Here is a 23,780-nt window from a genome sequence, read left to right on the forward strand (position 1 = left end):
ACTTGCTAGCCCCGATCCACTCCTTCTCCCTCTACAGGGCCCTGAATTTGCCTACATGACAGGTCTATACCTATTGAAATTTTGACAAAACAACATTTTACCTTAATTTTTAGTTACTAACTGCCTTTAGGTCTGAAAATGCAATTCCTGCTATTTGAGTAGAATTTTGAGCTGTACCAATGTCTTTTTTTTCTTTCAAAATTTAGAAAATGTATTTGCATATCTTTAAAACCTTATAAAATAGAATTGATCAAAGTTATGAAGCTGAAGACAATTTTGTTGTACTTTGATTAAGCAGAAGATCTATTTTACAAGGTTTCAATTTTATAACACATATATTTTTAAAGGTCATCAAAGGTCAGGGCCCTCTAGAGGTAGAAGGAGTAGAGGTAGTTGCTTCAAAATACCTTCCCTGGACATACTTTAGTCTGTAGATTCATCCCTGAAAGTTTCATTTTCCAAACCTAAACCCTTTCTGGGATAGCAAGAAGTCAATTAACTAGAATTTTACCAAATATATGTTTTTTTTTTAAATCAAGCTTTTTCTTTTGTGAAAAAAATTGAATTGTTGTTCTTTTTACATGTTGTATAAATTTTAAAGGAATGTCTGACCCTTCGTTTCATATATTTAACTAAATATCTTTGAGGCATCTTACATCAAAATACATCTGATACATTTTAATGTTGTTTTTTTTTACATGGCATAGGACACCATTAAAGTTTTTCCATTTGCTTTGCTAAAAAATTGTCTTAAAAAGTTCCAAGTTTAGAGACTTATGCTAATATTCTTCTTGCTGATCAGTATAATTGTTTTTAAAATTTCTTCTGCTTAAAGCATGTTAGAGATATTCTAAGCCAACCATGGGTATATTGATGTCACAAATGATTTTTCTCAAATGAGATGGTGGAAAACAAATAAAACATATATTTTTTCTTTGTTTATTATTTCTGAAACTAAGCATTCATAACACTAAAAACTTATTATATCAAAAAACTTATATATATCATGAAAAGAGAAATCACCAATGCTACAGCACAAACACAAAGGGTTTAACTCCTGGCATTACCAGTTTATTTGGTTTTTGGACAGGGGTCAGTGATGTGAATCTGTAAGCTCAGCCAGAATTGGCCCAACTTCAAAAGGTTACCTAGAGAAATCTGTGGACAGTAAGCAGGAAGGGTATGCAAAAGCATTGAATGGCTGGCTCCTAGCTTCCTATTGCACTTCCTGGCTAAAGGACCACCTGGTCCTTTACTGGCCTACTGACTTAGCCATAGAAGCTTTCTTTTAAACCAATTAGATACAAGTTCAAAGGAAGAAATGCCAGTAAGGGGGTCCTTCCTTTTCTTTGAATTGTTGATGTATAGACAAGAGTGTGGGTCATGAGAGATAGCTGGTGAATGTAAGGGGGGTGAATGTTTTGCAAGGTTTAAAAATTTAGTGCAATTGTTCGGATTGGCAAATGAGCACAAAATTAAAATTTTGTGAATGGTTTTTCTTTGGGACTGTTATACTTATGTAATGTCAAGTATTTTAAAGTTAATCTTCACTGTTTTGTTTTAACTGCCATGACCCTAGGACTGTAGTGTAATAAAACCTACTTATGTCTATCCATTTTCTTTAAACAGACAGGAGTTCTATATTTCCTAGCTTGAAATGATTAATATGCAATTTTTAGACCAGGGGCTACAAAGTAGGTAAAAACTTGAAAATGGAACTGTGGTATGACTAATTAATTTGTAAGAAATGTAAATCAATTTAAAGGTTAAAAAAGCAACCATATGGTAAACAAACAAGACAAATAAATAAATAGAAATATCCCTTTACAACCATTTAATGAAGTGTCACAAATATAGGTCACCCTTAAGATTGAAATGAACAAAGCTTCAATTATGGATCTGATTTCTTTAAACAGACTAAAAGGGCAAACCTCCAAGCTTTGACTAATTCAAAGTTTTGAGTTAATTTTGGCTCTTTCCTTTTCAATGGGAATTTTCTTTGGATTTTTTCCAACCAAGTAAAAACAGTAGGGATAGCATTGGGTATAAGAGACCTTCCACTTAGCCAACATACCCAGGGGAAAATCATGCAGCTCTACACTAACAATTGATAAATTTTTTGTTGATCATATTTTTGACTTACAAATAAAGTGAACATACACATACTACTCGATGCCTTTTTTTTGTGTTCTTTACAAATATAACAATTGCTTCAATTGCAAGTTCAAACTTCAGCACTTTTTGAGCTCTTGAAAATAACCAAAATATTTCTAGTTTTTGGGTATAAAAAAAGCTTAAAACATTGGTCTTAACTTTACTGTTTCATTATTAATCCATTTTCTAAATGTTATATAATCCACAATCATTGATTTTCCACAATTAAGCTGGATTAACATATTTTACAATATTATGCTATTTTCTTCTTGCTATCTTGGAAAGGGGTTAGGTCAGGAAAATGAAACTTTAGGGATGGGTCTACCAGCTAAAGTATATCCTGGGAAGGTATTTTAAAGTACCAACCTCCACTCCTTCTCCCTATAGAGGGTCCTGAAATTCACCTACATGACAGGTCAATACCTAGTGAGATTTTGACAAAACAATATTTTACCTTAATTTTCAGTTACCAGTTGCTTTTTCTCTGCCTTTAGTTCTAAAAATCTAATTCCTGTTATTTGGGTAGAATTCTGAGCCATATCAATGTTTTTTTTTTCAAAATTTAGGAAGTGTATTTGCATATATTTAAAACCTTATAAACTTGGATTGAGCAAAGTTGTGAAGCTGAAAACAATTTTGTTGTACTTCACTCAAGTAGAAGATCTATTTTGCAAGGTTTTACTTTTATAACACACAAATTTTAAAATGTCATCAAAGGTCAGGACCCTCTAGAGGGAGAGTGAGTGGAGGTAGGTACTTCAAAATGTCTTCTCAGGACATACTTTAGGCTGTAGACCCATCTTTGAAAGTTTTATTTTCCTAACCTAATCCCTTTCCAAGATAGCAAGAAGTCACTAAACTAGAATTTTACCCAAATTTTCAACTAAAGTATATGTGTTTTTTAGGTAAAAAAGTGCTTATATTTGAATTTGCAATAGAAGCAATTGTTATATTTGTAAAGAACTTACAAAAAGGCATCAAGTGGTATATTCACTTTATTTGTAAGTCAAAAATATGAACAACAAAAAATATACAAACCAACCTGCCTAATTTGCAAATATATAGCCAAGATTATATATTTTCAATGTATTCTGCCACCTGTTATTTGTTTTTCCAGTTCTTGTTTTGCCACAGTTCCTTCAATTAACAAATACTAGGGTTGAGGGATAGATTGGCAGAATCAATAGGAAATATATAATTTCACCAATAGATTTCTATATTAGGAGGGTTGGGGCTAAAGTAGAGCAGGGGTGCATGTAGAATGTGTTAGCTACAATTATTATGTAAATTATAAAGAATCACCTTTTTTAACAGGTTTTCTTTTAATAGGCCTACAGGTCCTTCTCTTGGCTTATACCACATCAAACATTGTATACCGAGAGAAAAATAAGTAGCAACAAGCTATGTATACATAAGCATATGTTATTTAACAATTACTTCTCTAGTGCTTAACTATGACCCCTCAGTAATATTGACAAGAAATGACAGAAGTAACAGACAAATTGAAATTTATGCTAAATGGCAATCAGGAACTGGATACAGGCTCAAGGGGGTCAAAAACTGGGCTGTATAATTGGATTTCAAAGAAGTTGGTGATATGTTAGTGGAATAAACTTTTCCCTGGCTAGTTTAGGACTTGTAATTGATGAGTCTACTGAAATTTGCCAATCCTATGTAATTGATTAAATAAATAAAAACAAGTTTTTCTTAACTGAAAGTAAGGAGCGACATTAAAACTTAAAACGAACAGAAATGAACGTATATGAAAGGGGCTGCTTCCTCATCAACGCCCCGCTCTTTACGCTAAAGGTTGACTCTTTCTCTCAACTCTTCTTTTTAAAGCAGTAAAGGACTGAGGGGGAGGAGGCCCAGTTGCCCTCCAAGTTTTTGGGTACTTAAAAAGGAAACTAGAACTTTTAGTTTTTTTTACGAACGTTTTCATTAGTAAAAGATATACGTAACTTACGAATTAGCTTGCGTAACAAACTTCTATATTCGTACGTTTTTATTACGTATATGAGAGGGTTCGCCCACTCGTCAATACCTCGCTCTTTACACTAAAGCTTAAATTTTTTCCCCTGAATCACAAAGACCTAGAATAAATAGTTGAAATTACTAAAAATATCTTAGCGTAAAGAGTGAGATATTAGGAGGAGGTGAACCCCTTAAATGCGGAATATTTTCTGTCTGTAATAAGTTTTTCATTGTTTTTTTAAATAATGGTAGAAAATGCTGCGCCCCTTCATGGAAATCTTCTTCCCCCATGACAAATTCCTCCATGGAAAGTTTCCCCTACATAACCTCTTCTTCTCAACCCCTCCTCCCAACCAAAAAATCCCCCCTGAAAACGTCTGTACACTTCCCAATAACCATTACTATATGCAAAGAGAGGTCAAAGTTTGTAACTTGCAGCCTCTCCCACGGGGACTGTGTGGGGGGGGGGGGGTAAATCGTCCCCAAAGACATAGTTATAAGGTTTTTCGACTCTGCTGAATAAAATGGCTATCTCAGAATTTTGATCCGACGAATTCGGGAAAAAAATGAGCGTGGGAGGGGGCCTAGGTGCCCTCCAATTTTTTTGTCACTTAAAGGGCACTAGAACTTTTCATTTCCTTTCGAATGAGCCCTCTCTCAAAATTCTAGGACCACTGGGTCGATACGAACACCCCTGGGAAAAAAAAAACAAAAAAAACACGCACCCATGATTTGTCTTCTGGCAAAAAATACAAAATTTCACAATTTTTTAGATAGGAGCTTGGAACTTCTACAGTAGGGTTCTCTGATATGCTGAATCTGATGGTGTAATTTTTGTTAAGATTCTATGACTTTTAGGGGGTGTTTCCCCCTATTTTCTAAAATAGGGCAAATTATCTCAGGCTCGTAACTTTTGATGGGTAAGACTAAACTTGATGAAACTTACATATTTGAAATCAACATTAAAATGTGATTATTCTGATGTAACTATTGGTATCAAAATTCCGTTTTTTAGAGTTTTGGTTACTATTGAGCCGGGTCGCTCCTTACTACAGTTCGTTACCACGAACTGTTTGACTTGGTGATTTTTGTAATCAAACAAAAGCAACTAAGAAACAATAGGGAATTTTTTTTCAAGACAGTGGAATTCAATTCATTGGGTATCTCGGCACTATGTCCAAGGGCCGTCTTCAGCACAACACTAGAAAAAGAAATATATATATATATATATATATATATATATATATATATATATATATATATATATATATATATATATATCATGAAAAGAGAAATCACCAATGCTACAGCACAAACACAAAAAAAAAAAAAAAAAAAAAAAAAAAAAAAAAAAAAAAAAAAAAAAAAAAAAAAAAAAAGGAGACAGAAGGAGAAAAGGAAGACTGTTTTCCTAAATTAGTGATTAATATAGACCAGCACTTGAATGAGGCCTTAACCCTACTCATCCATACAATCACATAGGTCAAACAGCATAGCCACACACAATCAACCATAAAGAATAATCCATGGACAGGCAGTCATGTCGTCAATAAGTATAAGTCGTCATTTACCAAACCATAGAAAAAATAATATAGACAAATAATTCAGAGGCAACACCCAACATAAGGGCTCATCAGGAGAATACACTGGCCTATATAGGGTTTCGCCACTCTAAAAACTTTTAAAACTTTTATAAAACTTTTTAAGACAGCCCTAGCATCATTACTTCAACGAAGTTCAACCAGGACCGATAAATAAAATGAAGCGAGACGATAAATTCATTCAAACCAAAAAGATCAAAAACAGTTAAATACAAGTTTTCAAAGCTAGTCTTGCTTTTTTGGTAACTCGCCTCAAAGGCCTTTTTGTAAGTAATTCAATACTATTAGAAATTGGTTGAGTAAAATATTTTGTTAAATCATTTTTAATTAAATTTGGGTATAATGAATTTATTGAAAAGTTTCCCAAGTCTCAACTTAAAAAAAACAATATCATTTATTTTTAGACTAATTTCGATTGATTCCCGAACCAAGGGTTTAATCCCGAATCATTACTAATGAGAGAAGATTTCTCAAAAAGTATTGCGTGGGAAGGATTATTAAATATTTGCCAGGTTAGAGCAGAATCAAAGGAGTTATTAGAACTGTTAGAAATTTATGCTTTGTCTATGTCTTCTTTATGCTGGTGTAGCCGTTTTTCTAGATTCTGATGAGTCTTGCCAACATAGTAGTTCCCACAATTGCAGGGAATTTGATTAGCCCCTCTTTGACGAGTAACTGGGGTTTTATCTTTACCGGAGTCTAAGAAATTTGTGGTTTTAAAATTATTAGTGAAAACTACATACATGAGTATCACATTATGATATATCTTTGATTTTACGGGAATGTCTTTTTAGTCTATGGTTAAATATATTATTGACAAAAGGAATGGGGTAACCATTACCAAAAAGAATATCTCTGATAAAAATCTATTTCTGCATTTATGTACGAATCAGAGCAATGTTCAGGGCACGATCAATGAAAGAAGTTACAACTGCTCTTTTAACTTTTGGGGGGTGATTTGAATTAAAATATCGTCCACAAATCACCCCTAATTTTTTAAATAAAGCAGTTTTGTTGTTTCCCATTAAAATACAATGTATGCACATATTTCAATTTTTTTCTAATTTTGAAAATAATTGCTCTCATGTTCCCTCCCTCCTGTTTCAAGAAAATAAAGGTCATTGGGTAATAATAATAGGTGGTTCTATAGTGCAGCAAGGCCTTTAGCACCCGTACATTTTTTCGGAGGGCACACAGGGGGAAAAATGTGACCGTATTTAATTGTCTCTACATTTTGGGGGCAACTAATTTATTCATTGGTATATCAACAAAAGTTGCTATTATATGTTATTGTTTAGTCTTTACTATAATAAATAATTTTAAATCTTTGCACTGATTCATTGTTTAAATTTGCCAGCACTCTAAGTGTCAAAACCACATAGCTGTACATAGAGATTACATAACTATACATAGCTGTACACCATTCCTTTCTACAGCTGACTCCAGACTTTGAAGCTCTTTGCTATAGCATGCTGTTAAGTCAACGGCTATTTGAACTCCAGAACCAACATGATTTACCAAAAAATCCAATGATTACACCATTTCAAACACCATTTTATGGTGCTGGCTATTCTCCAGAAATGATGTATATGCTATATAATATGCAGTCAGCTGCACCGGCAAAAAAAAAAAAAAATAGTCCCAAGCTGTTTTATCTATGCTTTTTTGAATTTCACGTACTATAAATGTTTATCTTACGGTATGACGAATATTTTGCTTTTTTTTCTCACAGCGCTGTTTCTAGACTTAAGACCATTCCTAGTCAATCAATGAGTGATAAAAATTGATTTAGTAAAGGAGACGGAGTCTACCTTTAAACTCTTGACCAGTTTAATGGAATCAGACCTCACTTTTACTATCCTTGATACTTCTTTTTAAAAATCCTTCTTTCTATTGATTTCTCAATTTCTTCGTTTTATTAAGGAGTGTTGTTAAATTTTGGAAGTATTGAGGAATAGAACAACTTTTTGGTTTATCAGGGAATGATTCCTTCCCTGTTTAATCAAACTGAGGAATAGCAAGAATTTGTTACTCTGTCAAGTTTTTATCATTACTTAACTCGGCCCAATCCCTTTAAAATTGTCAACATCAATCCCTAATCAAACAGTTCGTGGTAACAACCAGTAGTAAGGAGTGACCCTGCTCAATAGTAACCAAAACTCTAAAAAATAGAATTTTGATACCAATAGCTACATAAAAAGAATCGCATTTTAATGCTGATTTTCAATATATATGTTTCATCAAGTTTAGTCTTACCCATCAAAAGTTACGAGCCTGAGAAAATTTGCCTTATCTTAGAAAATAGGGGAAACACCCCCCAAAAGTCATAGAATCTTAACAAAAAGTCACACCATCAGATTCAGCGTATCAGAGAACCCTATTGTAGAAGTTTCAAGCTCCTATCTACAAAAATGTATAATTTTGTATTTTTTACCAGAAGGCAGATCAGATACGTGTTTATTTGTTTGTTTTGTTTTTTTTTTCCCAGGGGTGATTTTATCGACCCAGTGGTCCTAGAATGTTGCAAGAGGGCTCACTCTAACGGAAATGAAAAGTTCTAGTGCCCTTTTTAAGTGACCAAAAAATTGGAGGGCACCTAGGCCCCCTCCCACGCTATTAATTTTCCAAAGTCAACGGATCAAAATTCTGAGATAGCCATTTCATTCAGCGTAGTCGAAAAACCTTATAACTATGTCTTTGGGGACGACTTACTCCCCCAAAGTCCCCGTGGGAGGGGCTACAAATTACAAACTTGACCAGTGCTTACATATAGTAATGGTTAATGGGAAGTGTACAGATGTTTTCAGGGGGATTTTTTTGGTTCGGGGGAGGGGTTGAGAAGAGGGGGTTATATGGGGGAAACTTTCCATCGAGGAATTTGTCATGGGGGAAGAAAATTTCCATGAAGGAAGCGCAGGATTTTCTAGCATTATTTAAAAAAAAAACAATGAAAAAATAAATGTGAACAAGTTTTTTCAACTGGAAGTAAGGAGCAGCATTAAAACTTAAAACGAACAGAATTTATTACGCATATGGGGGCTCACCTCCTCCTAATACCTCGCTCTTTACGCTAAAGTATTTTTAGTAATTTCAACTATTTATTCTACGGCTTTTGTGATTCAGAGGTCATTCTTAATGAATTGGGACAAAATTTAACTTTAGTGTAAAGAGCATGGTACTGAAAAGGGGGTAAACCCCCTCATATATGTAATAAAAACATGAGAATACAAATGTTCGTTACGTAAGCTAATTTATATGTTACGTATATCTTTTACAAATAAAAACATTCGTAAAAAATAAAAAGTTCTAGTTGCCTTTGTAAGTAACCAAAAATCGGAGGGCAACTAGGCTTCCTCTGCCACTCCATTTTTTCTCAAAATCATTCGACCAAAACTATGAGAAAGCCATTGAACCAAAAAAAATAAATACGCAAATTCCGTTTTAATTATTCCTCTGCGGAATCAAATCATGCATTGATTCAAAAACGTTCAGCAATTAAATAAAAAAAACAAGTTTTTTGAACTGAAAGTAAGGAGCGACATTAAAACTTAAAACGAACAGAATTTATTACGCATATGAGGGCTCACCTCCTCCTAATACCTCGCTCTTTACGCTAAAGTATTTTTAGTAATTTCAACTATTTATTCTTCGGCTTTTGTGATTAAGAGGTCATTCTTAATGAATTGGGAAAAAAATTTAACTTTAGTGTAAAGAGCGTGGTACTAACAGGGGGGTGAACCCCCTCATATATGTAATAAAACATGAGAATACAAATGTTCGTTACGTAAGCTAATTTATATGCTCCTAATTTTCTCAAAATCATTCGACCAAAACTATGACAAAGCCATTGAGCCCAAAAAAAATAAATATGCAAATTTCGTTTTAATTATTCCTCTGCGGAGAGCCAAAATCAAAAAATGCATTAATTCAAAAACGTTCAGAAATTAAATAATAAAAAAAAACAAGTTTTTTAACTGAAAGTAAGGAGCGACATTAAAACTTAAAACGAACAGAAGTTGCTTCGTATATGAAAGGGTCTGCTTCCTCATTAGCGCCCCGCTCTTTAAGCCAAAGTTTTTTACTGTTTTAAAAAGTAGAGTTGAGAGAAAGAGTCAAACTTTAGCGTAAAGAGCGGGGCGTTGAGGAGGATATACGAAGTAATTTCTGTTCGTTTGAAGTTTTAATGTCGCTCCTTACTTTCAGTTAAAAAAAACTTGTTTTTTTTTTATCTAATAAAACATAAAAAGTGAGAATCAGGTTTAGCAAGGCTTCAACAATAAAACAGGTATTATAACTCTAGCCTAATCAGTATAATAATAAGAAAAATGATAATAATAATGATAGCAATAATGATAACTCCTATTGCAGTAAAAGCCATAGGGCTATGGTGATGAAAAATGAAACATCTGGTTCCAATTAAAATATGCTACACAAAAACATCAAACAAATTTCGAAAATCGATTTCTATACTCCATTGCTAGCCTGAGAAATCGTTTTAACTTTTCAACACTTAACTTTTCCTCTGCTCGCCCATCACCTCAAATAAAAATCATACTCCCCATTCGCTTCCTTTTGTTACTTTTTCAATTTTTCGCCATCTCCCATAACATGACCCATAGTCTCATCCTTATCTCAAAACAAAGGGTAAAAGTTAACACCATTCTACCATTACCTTCTTCTTTAATATTGTATTCTTGTCCCAAGTGGTAAACTATTTGCCCATAATTTAATAATTTATTTTAATTCCTCCTTTCTTGAATTTACCGTGAAGTATAATCCTTTACCCCGTGTATCTTTTACCACCATATAGCGTCACAGTGAATCAGAGAGGCTACTTTTATGCTCCCAAAGTGATTTTACTCGAGTATACAAAATATTTCCTACCACCTTTGCCGCCTCATTACCTATACCCAGTTCATTATTTCATGTTTTTCCCAGTTCACAATCTTGCAAAATCTTCATTACCTGGTACGGCCATGGACTTCGGCACTCATCCTTAAGAGCTTTTTCGTAAAGTGATTTAAAAAGCTGCAATCGTGCCATCTTCACGGTATGTTTCCAGAATTTAATCATGTTCACTAGCTAACATTTCTGCTCTTTTCATAACCTCTTATGTCAAAATAATTGTGGAACCAATCTGAGTAAAAATAATCAGGACAAGCTGAGATAAAAAAAAATTAAAAAGCCGAATCTTGAAGCTAAAAAACGAAAAAAACACGTTACCAGGTTGAAAATTTACTAGTTTCGTTTCTGTGATCTTAGACCCTATTTATTGCATCATTTGTTTAAAATTTAAACTTGTTTAATTACAAAATATATCATTTACGCCAAAAATATACAAATACTATTATAAACACAACCTTAACACTAAATGATACCAAAACAAAACTATGTACATATTTTCCTAGATTACAAAACTATACTAATAGATTAAGTCAATTAAACACTTCAGGGATCTATTTTTGAACAGGAAACTACTTATAAAACTCTAATATATTTAAAAAAATTAAAGATAAGCATTTAATCAATATCCTATACTATAAGGGAACGCAACTGTAGAAAAATATCACTGACTTAGTTCCTACTCAGACCGAGATCGGTTGGTCACCTCACTTGACTAGACCTTGTATTTGGCAGTGTTGAGACTTAGGACCAATTAGTTTGTGTCTGATTCTACTTAATGACTAGAGATCACTCACCAACAAAAAAGTGAAGCTGCATAAAAGTGACAATAACAAATACTAAAAACCTAAAATTGCTTTCAAATACTGAAGCAAATACAAATACAGGTAGCTATATTGCACTAATTCTTTTGTCGGTTCCGTAAAACCGTCCTTAACGCAAATTAGTCACGAGCAAAGACCTTAAAAATAACAAATTTTTATTCTCTCAAGTTTTTATATATTACTTTAGCATAAGCCTGTTTATAAATAAAGAGGAGGGGGAGGACTGGAGAAAGGAGGAACTGAGATGATTTAAGAGAAATACGGAATATCGTGGGGAATTATTTATTTATATAATTTTGAAGAAAAAATAAAAATACTTTCAAAATATTGTAAAATTTTCATAATTTTAAATGTATAATTTATAAAATAGGAAAATTGAATAAAATCCAGGCTACAACAGAAAGAACACCATATCTTTGAGTATCAAAAAACGATAACTATACAGTCACTTAAAAATTTAAAAAGATGCAACAAGGAAAACACACACTCTCTCTCTGTATATATGTATATATCTCTGTCTCTCTCTGAGAGAGAGAGAGAGAGAAAGAGGGGGGGGGAAGAGAGTAATGGACAAGAAGTAAAAAATTTAAGGTATTATTAAAACTACACGAATACATTAGTTTAAATGTAAGAGGAGACGAATATTCAGATAAATGTATAGTCAATGAGGTTGACTAGATTTTATGAGATCAAATAATTCATAAAACAATACAATTTAAGCAAAACTAAACACTTATTTAAAAGTGTGTAATTTCTTTTAGACCTTTTTTTCTATATTTTTCTCGTTCACTAATTAGATAGATTTTAACAGAAGCTATTATTTTGTAAGCAAAATCAGGTACTATACAAAAGCATAAGACAAATGTAGGAGAACTGTGGCTCAAGAGTGTGCGGTAATTTATTCCATGGGGGGGGGATCAAATCCGAATATAATATGTACAAACTATGCATAGTATGTAGGCTATAAGAAGCTACTGGAAAATAAGAAGCAAGAAGACCCCCCTGCCTTCTAGGGTACTAATGCATTGAAGATCAGTTTTGAATCGAATTATAGCATTTATTTTTGAAAAAATTGAGATCTCCAGATTAAAATGTTAAACATGTTAAAGTTAACAACGATAAAAAGCTATGGTAAAATATTTGGCTTAAGTTCTTATGCAAACGTAGTTATGACTAGGACCAACTGGCAAATTAAAGTGGTAGATTTTGAAAATTATGTAAATTAAAACTTAAAACATTTCAAAACAAAAATAATAAAATCTAATGGTTAATGACAGTTTAAGTAAATCATTTGTCCAAGGTACATATTATTAAAGCTTCATTAGTATATTAAATCTTATTCAACTGAAGATGATGACTGGCTCATCTTTCAAACTAATAAGGTTGACTGTATTTTCAGAGATCAAATATGTCACGACTCAAAGACATTCTTATGCTAAGCCTAATACTTTAAAAAAAGATCTAAGTCACTTATTAGGCTTACAGCTTATTGTTTTTATATATTTGTTATTACCTAATTAGCTTTGTAGGGATGGGTGCCTATTGGGGGGAGGTAGGTTTGGGCAATCGGCCCCCTTGATCTTTGTGTATGTTATTTTAATTGTGAAGCTCCAATTTTTAAGTTCCTCTGTCTGCTTTTTTTTCTTTTTTGATGTTACTCCAAAATGCGTTGTACTTTCTTGTACTTTTGTGCCTTACAAATAAACAGACAAAACACTTAAGAACTAAATAGCTTGATATTCTATAAAAAAAATTTAGTTTCTATTTAGATATCCTTTTTAAATATTTATGTAAAAAAAATGAAAACCGAAAGACTTATGCACATTTTTACCAATATGTAGATGTCACAAGAAAAATATCGAAATTTTGCAGGGACAGTATACGAGCTCCACAATCTATACAAGTGTACTTTAATGTTTTATTATTATGGCAAAATTTAATAGAAGATGAATGGTTGAGTGGATTGGAAACAATGTGATTCTTTTTTTTGTGTTTTGTTTTTACTAAACAAGAACAAAATCTCAAAAGGAACAACTGAGATATAAACAAAAACACTGTCAAATCTTTGGTTGAATATATGGTTGAAGTCCCTGTATAGGCATAGTTCTGACTGTTTTTTACATACAAATTAAAGCTGAAGCCTTTTAAAATTCAATAATGATAAAAAAAAACTCTAATGAATAGCAACAATTTAAGAGAACTATTTGTCCAAGTAAATTAATACCGAGGTAGGTGCACATAGTTAACGTTTTTTGGACATAGGAGGGGACCTGCTGCTATGATAAACATAAATTTAAGGGGCTTTAAGTCTAAAATCTTAGAATTTATGGTGTCACAAATTTTTCCTAGAGAGGGGGCTTGAAAGTGCAGGGGGGGGTTAACATATCTACTATGTGCAACTACATATAATAACATAGAACTAGCAACAGAGCAAGACTAGTAACTGTTCCTGAGAGATCAATTGGGTTTGATGAAACTTAATACTACTACTACTACTAATAACCCATGCGGCACGCAGCCGCTTGAGGCCAACACAGCTACACACGCACATACTCCATCCCAATGTACTCGAATGAGTTCAAGAACTTGAATCAATAGGTTCTTCAATAAACTAAGAAATATTAGGTGAAAAAAGATTGTTTTACTTTGCTTCCGTGCTAAAATTTTTGCTTTAATTCAATTGTTATATTTTGTGACTTACGTTGAAAGCTAATTAGCTGAGCATGCGTTGGAGAGTTATAATTACTCTATATTTTCCCATTGTTGTATTTACCCTTTGCTCCTATTTCAAATGTTTAGGCTGTAAAAAGAATTAAAACCAGATTACATTTTTGGTATCAAATTCTAAGCCCAAAAAAGAAAAAAAAATGGAGTCAAAATAAATTTTGAAAGTAAGCTCAGTTTCTCTTGGTCGTGTCTTGTCGAATGCACTGTTTAAACAGAAATGTCCGTAAGGCAGAGGCAGTATTAGGGGGGGGGGCGAGCGGACACTTGCCCCGGTGCAAAAAAAGGGGCACAAAATTTCAAATACATAATCGAACGATTACAACCATTTTATAATTTCATTATTATTAAGACAAGTAGAGGACGCAGATAATGAATAACAATAATTATTAAATTATTAATTAAACAAGAAATGAAAAAAATAATGGTAATTAAATAATAAAATTAAAATATTAAAGTTAAAAGCGTCAAAATAATAAATAAAAATAAAGAAAAATAGATTCTTAATTAAATAATAAATTGAAAATAATTTTGTTAACACAAGAAAATTTTGTAAGAATTTGGCACGAAAATTTTGTGGGAGACAGAGGGGATGCCAATCAAGATTTTTTTCCAGATGCAAGAGAGGCCAGAACTGCCACTGCCCTAAGGTGCTCTAAAATTGGTGGGACACTTGATAATGGTTCACAAAGTTAACTACACAACTTTGAATCGTCACATCTAATAGTGCAGCGGACTTCAAGTCCCAGTTCTCCTAATTGGGGACAAATTTCTGGGGCTCGGCGAAATATTCCCAAAAGAACAATTATGCCGATGCATATCTATTAACAGCGAAAACGTCTTAAAGCACTTCCAACAGGCATAGGTGGGATAATCACTCAGTATTCCATTAGATGATCTCATGGGACTGTTATTATTCTGACAATCAGAAGTGGAATCGTGTTTCTGTGTTGGCTTCCTTTTATCCTCGGCGTTTTGGGATTTGTGCTGGGCGCGTGGCTGATGCCACCTTCTGTGAGAAGCTAGATTAGCGGGACAATTGAATACCTGAAAAATTGGCTTTGTAAATAGGATTTCCTCAATTAAAATATGATTTATATAAGAAGCTTAATGGGAACAGCTCTGTGGTTTAGCACAAAATGACCGTAATAAGAGAATAACGGTTCATTCGGAGACTAAAAATAAGCTGTTCGGTAAAAGAGGGTAAGAAACCATTTACAGACATCTGTTATTAAATCTAAATTTGTTAGTATTTACTCATAGTTTGGATCCCAACATTTGCTAAGGTGTAATTTTTGTCTTCATTTATATGTCGTTTTTTTTCTCTCTATAATCTTTCTTCTCTTAAAACCCTCTATACCTGCAAAAACAATAGAAATGGAGTCATTGAAAAATACGAGGGTAGGTATACAATAAATTTTTGAATGAAAAAGAAATCATTGAAAAAGAAAATACGACTTAGTGCTTTTATAATAGGATTTGTAATATACCTAGATAGATTAAGTTGATAATAGTTTGATGATTGAAGTCGGTTAGGAGTAAGGGGAGGGGGCGTACATACTCTGGGAATTGTCTAATGATATTAATCTGTGCTTCTACTATCTAATCGAAACTTTAATAATTTTCCGAATATTCTTCATTGTATTTGAAACACCTAATAAGCGCAGATAACGTCCTATTCTTTCAGATTTTGGATTTATGCGCTAACTTATCAAACAGTTCGTAGTAACGAACTTTAAAAATGGAGCTACAAGGCTCAATAGTAACCAGAAATCTAGAAACGGAATTGGTAACGAACTTTAAGAATGGAGCTAAAAGGCTCAATAGTAACCGAAAATCTAGAAACGGAATTTGTAACGAACTTTAAGGAGCTACAAGGCTCAATAGTAACCGAAAATCTTGCAAATGTGTTGAATTTTGTATTATTTCCCAAAAGATATTAATTATTATTAATAATTGCTATGATGTTAATACATGATGATAATCATATAGCCTAATATATAAAAATATATAATATATGATAATATATTAGGTCAATTTGTTGTGTTTCTTCCCAGGAATGATCGTATCAAACCAACGGTCCTAATACATAGGGAGGGGGCTCATTTGAACAGAGATTAAAATTTCTAGTATCCCTTTTATTTGACCAAAAAGATCGGATGGCTACAAGCCCGTTTCCGACGTCCCTTTTTTCCTCCAAAAATTGTTCTATCAAAAGTTTGAGACAACCATTTTGTTTAGCATAGTTAAAAGGTTCCAAAACTGTATCTTTAGATTTAACATGACCAACACAGCCCCCGAGGACAGATCTTGGGATGAAAGTCTGCTAAGTGTAATTACCAAGGATAATAAGAATAATGTACGATCTATGAAAACCAGTTATAATGACAAAATGACAAATAACAGGTGACAGAATGTATTGGACTTGTATAGGCTGAGATATATTTTTACGTTAAGGAGAAGGGAGTAAGTGTAGGCTACTTTCCCCCCTCCCAATGTCCAAATATATAGCCCAAATTGCATTATTATAAAAATTAAATTATTGTATTTCATCATATTTTGGAATATTTCACCAAGATTAACATCATTTTACTTCTTTTGTGTGTTCCGTAAAAATAACAAGTACCTTTTTTTTTATTAAAGAAGCAATAAGACCGATGATTATCGAAATTTGTGAAGGGTAGAAAATATTTATTCATTAAAATACTAAAAGCCCATTTTCAAAGTTATAGCTGGTGTCCCATTAATTATACTAACTCAGAAACTAGAGTAAAAAGAAAATAGTTTCTATATTTTTTGGCAAAAACTGGGGTCTTGGATCATTTCTTGGAAAAAAAAAATTAAAAAGAAAAAGCAAATAATTTATTTCGATTAGATCGTCGACAACCTATTTTCAGTGATTGGGGTGTAAGCCATGGTTAGCAATTCGGGAAAATAAAGGGAGGAAGCAAGGATTTTTTTCTATTCTTTGCGTAAAGATGCCAAAAAGCATTTTTTAAAATTTCAAGGGTAATTTGCGCTGGAGAACAAACAGAACATCCGTGTAAGCATATTTTTCCACATCTAGGGGGGTAATTTTACCCCCTTCCTGTAGGTGCGCCTGTATAGAACATGGTAAGAAACAACAACCAATAATTACTATGATAAAGAGTAATATAATTCTAGTAATTTCCTTTGATTTCTAGCCAATAATCTAGTAATTTATGTGCTGATTTAGTATTTTTTTTAGAATCTAGTTGAGTTTTGTTTCACCGGGTGGCAACCCTGCTGGCAACAACACTGGTCTACAGGGAAGCACACATGAATGTATTTGGACGGGGGCATATTCTTAATCTGCCAAAGCAGTAAAAGGAACAAGTTACTCAGAAATTATATATGCATAATAAACCCATAAATTACGATCGTACTCATAAAAGAAATGGAAATAATATAGTTAAAACACGCAGAAAATCAAGAAAATTTAGAAGGGTCAAGCCCTGTCGCCTCCCTTCCATTCATGGTTGTAGGGTTTAAGTTTTCTCAAAGCCAGGAAAACGCACTTTGAGAGGGAACGTTAGGACTTGTATTGCAAAAACATCCCTCTGAATAAAATTTCCTGATTGAGAGTAAGGGCATGCCCCCCCCCCCCGTAAAAGACTATCTAGTAATGGAGGTTAGGGCTCCCAGTTCAAACCCTTTTGAATTGAATTTGTTGAACTGGTTGTTTTTGAGATGTTGTGGTCATATCTGGGTCATTTCCTGTTCTAAGAAACAAAACATTTGTCAATGTCTGGTAATAGCATTACTTACCTTATCACATTCTGAGCAGACGTATGACAGATGGACAATCCTGGAACACCTATGCTGAGCCAATGCAAAGGCATCATTGTATTGAATCTTACAGAGGCGACAGATGTAATCACCGATCTTGTTTTCGATGCGGGCCAATTCTTCACGTGCTTCCTCAGTCACCTGCCAAAATATTCATTGTTTTAATGCGGAATCACAAGTATGACTTGATGATGCGTTACGCTATATATACTCGATAACAAGGGATGGCAGTAATCCTTCATGGGGATTCCTCCTAAGAAGGAAACACTATACTAGCATAAGAGTGGTTTCGTTCAATTTTTGATTCAAATTTTTTAAATGTAATCTTCCTTACTTCAACTACTGTATCTCCTCTCCCCTCTCAATGGGTCCATATATAGCCCTTGATTACAAGACAGGGGAAAAAAGTGAAATAATTGGAAAAGAACCCTAAAAATACGATTAAAAGAAATTGTCTGTGAGTTATTAAATTTAAAAAATGTGAAGTTTTGTATGCAACCCGGGGATAAATTCATCCCCACTACGGGAGAGGGGGGGGGGGGTAAAGTAAAATCATCATTTTATGGCAGTCTATATTTGGACAGAATGTTGGAAGTGGAACTGAATGGTACAACTTGTTATTAGAGTAATTCCAGCTCAGGAAGAATTTTTTTACAAGATTACCGTATTTGCAAAAATCCCCTAAGACCTGTTTACTATGGCTTAAAATAGTTCATTGAAAAGAAGATATGAAACTTTTTCTTTCCAGTTAAAAAAATAAGGTAACGTATTGACCCCGCCATTTACATTAAGATTCATGTCGGACATCAAGTAGGATGAAATGAGAAAGTCTTCTAGTGCTCAGAGAAAGAATTCAAGCATTTTCGGTGCCTTCTCCCTGCTCTGGGGAACAGAATAGCAAGTTTAATATCTTGTATCATTTGGAAAGAATGCAATGTTTTATTTTTTTTTTTTTTTGTTTTTTGACAAAAGGACATTTTGGAACTTTGTCACCCCGACCGAATATTTTCAGATGCCTATAGAATATTTTAAATATAAGTCTTACTGTCATTGGCTATATTAAACAAATATAGAAAACCTAATCATTTTTGTTCTAGATTTGACGGGTATTTAGGGGGCGTAAGGCCGCCGGAATATTCATTTGTTATTTTTTAAAGCTAGTTAATGAGAGAGACAACCTCTGGTCAGAGGGTTTAAAAATGTTAAAACGCATTTTTTGCTCAGAAATGGCTGCTTGTTTTCAAAACAATAAATAGCACCCTTCTTCCATATATATTATCTCCTAAAGGGCAGTGAATGTCCAGTTGGCTCCTCCTTCTTATGGGTGGCCGCAGCATAGGTCTTTGTTTTTTTTTTTGCCCTTTGGTTTCCTTTTTGGGTTTGAAAGCCTGATTCATTGAGTTTTGTTGCTTAATTTTGTGGTTTAATTAATTTAACTTACTTTTTTTCTTACTTAGTGGTACTTTTCTAACAAGACAAAAATAAATTCGAAAAACTTTAATGCTAAGAATTTTCTGCTACCTAAGTTAGGGGAATTTCATTTTTCAGAAAAGTTGGAAATGATAGTAAAACTGCCTCCTCACATATGATCGTTTTTTTCCGATTTTTATACTGAAGGTTTATACTAATTACCAACAGAAATAAAACCCTGCCATTTAATTTAAAAAGCAAATTACTTCTACGAAGTTCAAAGTTGGGTCTATGTCAACTGACGGTCCTTTTTGGTTGGTATTTCCTTCTGGTCCAACTATAATTGTCCCAGATACAGGAGGCGCTGTATCGTCGTCAAACATGAGTTTTTTCAGACTTTTTGGAGTTCTTACTGGGTCACTCAATCCCCGTCTTTTTCTTCTGCAAATTTTGCCAGTGGAAGCAAACCTAAAAAAAAAAATCATAATAACTTTTTGTTATAAAAAGGAAATGAAATACTGTTCAAATTTGTAAATCATCAATTAATTTAACTACTTATTTAATGAACCAACGGATTTTTGTCAAAGTAAATTAAAAAAAGTAACCTTTCCGTCACCTCCCCCCCTTGAAAGCGCGATGAAATGTTAAAATAGTCAAACGTAACGAGTGCACCCACCAATACATTGGCTGCATTAGATAATAAAAAATTGAAAAAAAATACGTGGAACATAAGCCAAGAACTTGATTGAGGGGGGAGAACACCCCTTAAAAGTCAAGAAATCTTAACGAAAATCACACCATCAAATTCAGTGCATTCATGAACCCTATCGTAGAAGTTTTAAGCTCCCATCTGCAAAAATGTGGAATTTTGTATTTTTTGCCAGAAGAAACATCACGGGTACGTGTTTATTTGTTTTTTGTTTTTTTTCCCTTGAGGTGATCGCATTGAGTCTTATATTTTTGGGAAACTACTCATTCTAACGGATATTAAGAGTTCTAGCATTATTTTTAAGTGACCAAAGAAATTGGAGGGCAACTAGCCAGAGGCGGATCTAGAGCAAAATATGTGACAAAATACGTTAACTCTTTTTAGAATATGTGATAATGTGACAAGGGTGCCAATGAGGAAAATCTTGGGGTTGGGGCAACGTGACGAGGGTACCAATAATTGACTAGATTCACAAATTTAATCTAAAAAAGTGAAAAAAGGAAAAAAAGCAGGGAAAGAGGGCACCAGAAAAAATCTTGGGGGGTCCAGACCCCTCTGAATCCACCGGTGCAAATAGCACCCCCTCCCACTCCCTTTTTCCCTCAAGATCGACAGATCAAAATTTTTGAAATTTTGAGATACACATTTTGTTCAGTATAGTTGAAAAGCCCAGTAACTATGCCTCTGGAGATAACATGACCCCCTCCCCTTAGCCCCTGGGGAAAGGTCCATAAGTCATGAAGTTTGCCCATTGTGAACGCATAGTATTTGTTATTGGGAAACATACTGAAAATTTTCTTGGGGGATTTCTACCGTGGGGGTTTTCTGCCGGGACAATTTTCCGTGGGGAGGGAATTTTCTGGGGGGTGAACTTTTCAGGGGGGATTTTACATTTGGAGAATTATTCAGAAGTCTTGGATGATTTTTTTTGTCTTATTTTGTCATTGCCAAATCAATTTTACATGTGGAGATGTTAAGGGGAACCGTCCACGGGATATTTTTACAGGGTTGGAATTGTCTAGAGTATCTTTCTATAGAGGGCGGATTCTCCTACAGAGGGATTTTCCATAGGGGAGATTTTCACCGGATAAATTTTCTAGAGGGAACTTTTTATGGGAGCAACTCTCTACTAGGGAGGGGGGAGGGGCTATTTGTGGGAAAATAATTCCACGGAGAAGGGGATTTCCGCATGATTTTAAACACAGTCAGAAATTAAAGTAGATTATAAATGAAAGTAAGCTAAGAAAAAATTTCACCCGGAATTTCCGGGTGGAATTTGAGCTAGAATGGAATTGTCTGGAGGAATTTCCATGGCGAGGGGGTGTTTCATGTAGAATGAAATTTCCACGTGGGAGTTTCCTATGGGAGGGGAAGGAATTTTCCATGGAGGGGGAGCCGGATTTCTTAGTATTATTTAAAAACGATCAGAAATAAAAAAAAACAGGTTTTATCTTCAACTGAAAGTAAGGAGCAATATTGAAACTTCAAACGAACAGAAATGATTACGTATATGCAAAGATTACCCGTCCTCAAAACCTCACTTTTACACTAAAATTTGACTTTGTGTCCGAATTCTTTAAAAACAACTCCTGGGATCATAAAAATTTAAAAAATTACATGAAAAACTTTAGCTTAAAGAATGAGGTCTTGAGGAGGGGTAATATTTTTCAGACCCGTAATAATTTCTGTTCGTTTTAAGTTTAGATATTGCTCCTTACTTTCAGTTGAAAAACAAACTTGTTTTTATTCATCAAACAGTTCGTGGCTGTATGTAAGGAGGGACCCGGCTCAATAGTACCAAAATTCTAAAAAACGGAATTTCGATACCAATAGATGTACAAAATAATCGGCTTATTATATCGACCTAAAATATATAAGTTTCAATATGTTTAGTCGTACCGATTAAAGGTTACAAGCCTGAGAGAATTTGCCTGATTTTTGAAAAAGGGGAAACATCATCTAAAAGTATTACAATCTTAATGAAAATCACACCATCAGATTCAGCGTATCAGAAACCCCATTGTATTTTTTTGATTTGTGTAAATATATATGATGCATTACTTAGATAGCATTGCTTAAATAGCATCAAATAGTATTTTAATTAGTTATTATAATACAATTCTGATACAAACGATGCTAATCTAATAACAAATAAGAGTAAGATCAAATTGATACTTGTATGGTATACGCCCTACCTATTGTTATTCTAATATGTTTCTCTGACGCTAAACCCTAATGAAATATACAAAAGTAGGCACCCATCCCCCCTAATGTGAAAATATATTGCCCAAACTTTATATTTTCATCTATTCTGTCATTCTCTTTGTCTCATCTCTCGTTAAGCCAAAAGAAATTAATGAAAAAAAATTGTTTTATAATGCGTCAACAAATGAACAATTTGAACGGTAGGGCGTTTATCATACAAATACCATCAAATTTTTTGGGACTATATAAAACTTTGCTTTTTAGGATGCTGAAAAACATACTCTAGTATGTGGTATTTTGCCTGAAAATATATCAGTTCAGGACCGAGATAAATCGTTTAAACGTGGTTGAACTTGCCAAGATTCACGAGTAATAAAAGTAAGAGTAGATGCCACCTTTTGCCATGGTTTTGTTAAAAAAAAAATATATAATTTGCTAGAGACCATTGTATTTCATCATAATAAAACAAATTTCGTCAAACAATTCGTGATAACGAAATGACTTGGCCCAATAGTAACCAAACTCTAAAAAGTTGAAGTTTGTCAATAATAGATACATCAAGAGAACTGGCTTTTTATGCTGATTTCAAGTAAATAAAACTCATTAAGTTTGGTGTTACCCATAAAAAAAATATGAGCCTGAAAAAATTTCTGTAATTTTCGAAAAAGTAAGAAACCCCCCTCGAAGGTTTAAAACACCCCACTGGAGGTTTAAGCTACCATCTGCAAGAATGTGGAATTTTGTAATTTTTTTTGCCAGAGGGATCATCAGGGTTACGTGTTTATTTGTTGTTGTTTTTTTTCCAGGGAATGATCGTATCGAACTAATGGTCCTAGAAAATCAGGAAAGGACTCGCTCGAACAAAAATGAAAAGTTCTAGTGCCCTTTCAAAGCAACCAAAAATATTGGAGAGCAACTATCTCTCCGTCCTCTCATTCTTCCTAAGATCTTCGGATAATTCGGAAATTTGCTCATTATTTACATTTATTATCTGTTATTGGGAAGCATACAGACATTTTTGGGGGATTTTTTTGCAGGGGGGGGGGGTTCACGGCGGAAATTTTCCATGGGAAGGAGAGTTGCCGGGGGTGAAATTTCCAGGGGAAATTTTACACGGGGGGAATTTGCCAGAATTCCTATACGAAATTGTTTTTACTTGTCTTACTTTCTCTTTAGCTTACATATGATATATTCTGGGGAATTGTACAAGGGAGATTATCAGCGGGATTAGAATTGTCTGTGAGATATTTCCATGGGGGTGTTTTTCGCAGGAAAACTTTCCATAACGGGGGGGTATACCGGAAAAAATTTCTTCGGAAACGAGATTTTCGGTATGATTTGAAAAAGATCAGAAGTTAAATAAAACATAAGTCTTTCTTTTCAAATGAAAGTAGGCTAAAAAGAATTTTCTAAGTTTAAGTGTCCACGCGAAATTTTCTGGGGGAATTTTTCAGCAAGGATGGAATT

The 23,780-nt window shown here is 33.7% G+C and overlaps 3 protein-coding genes and 2 long non-coding RNA genes across 6 annotated transcripts in view; 2 read left to right on the plus strand and 3 right to left on the minus strand.

The window, feature by feature from the left end:
* Positions 1–17,580, plus strand: LOC136030365 (uncharacterized). The gene is made up of 2 exons (XR_010618263.1): positions 1–62; positions 17,409–17,580. It is a non-coding gene; the product is annotated as an uncharacterized LOC136030365 (long non-coding RNA).
* Positions 1–23,780, plus strand: part of LOC136030462 (uncharacterized) — a 417,595-nt gene that overhangs the window by 158,230 nt on the left and 235,585 nt on the right. The window lies entirely within an intron of this gene.
* LOC136030498 (uncharacterized) overlaps positions 1–23,780 on the minus strand; it is a 238,872-nt gene that overhangs the window by 71,222 nt on the left and 143,870 nt on the right. The window lies entirely within an intron of this gene.
* The window catches only part of LOC136042387 (uncharacterized), a 250,361-nt gene that overhangs the window by 22,045 nt on the left and 204,536 nt on the right, over positions 1–23,780 (minus strand). The gene's annotated exons all lie outside the window — the stretch shown is intronic.
* The window catches only part of LOC136030357 (uncharacterized), a 25,303-nt gene continuing 12,549 nt past the window's right edge, over positions 11,027–23,780 (minus strand). The window contains exons 3-5 of the mRNA XM_065709279.1: positions 19,666–19,867; positions 17,969–18,130; positions 11,027–15,226 (exon numbers count right to left, since the gene is read on the minus strand). Of these exons, the coding sequence (XP_065565351.1) occupies positions 14,918–15,226; positions 17,969–18,130; positions 19,666–19,867 (673 nt within the window). The 3' untranslated portion in view covers positions 11,027–14,917. The remainder of the gene's footprint in view (positions 15,227–17,968; positions 18,131–19,665; positions 19,868–23,780) is intronic.

This window comes from Artemia franciscana, chromosome 1, assembly GCF_032884065.1.
Source record: "Artemia franciscana chromosome 1, ASM3288406v1, whole genome shotgun sequence".
Classification (NCBI taxonomy): Eukaryota; Metazoa; Arthropoda; class Branchiopoda; order Anostraca; family Artemiidae; genus Artemia; species Artemia franciscana.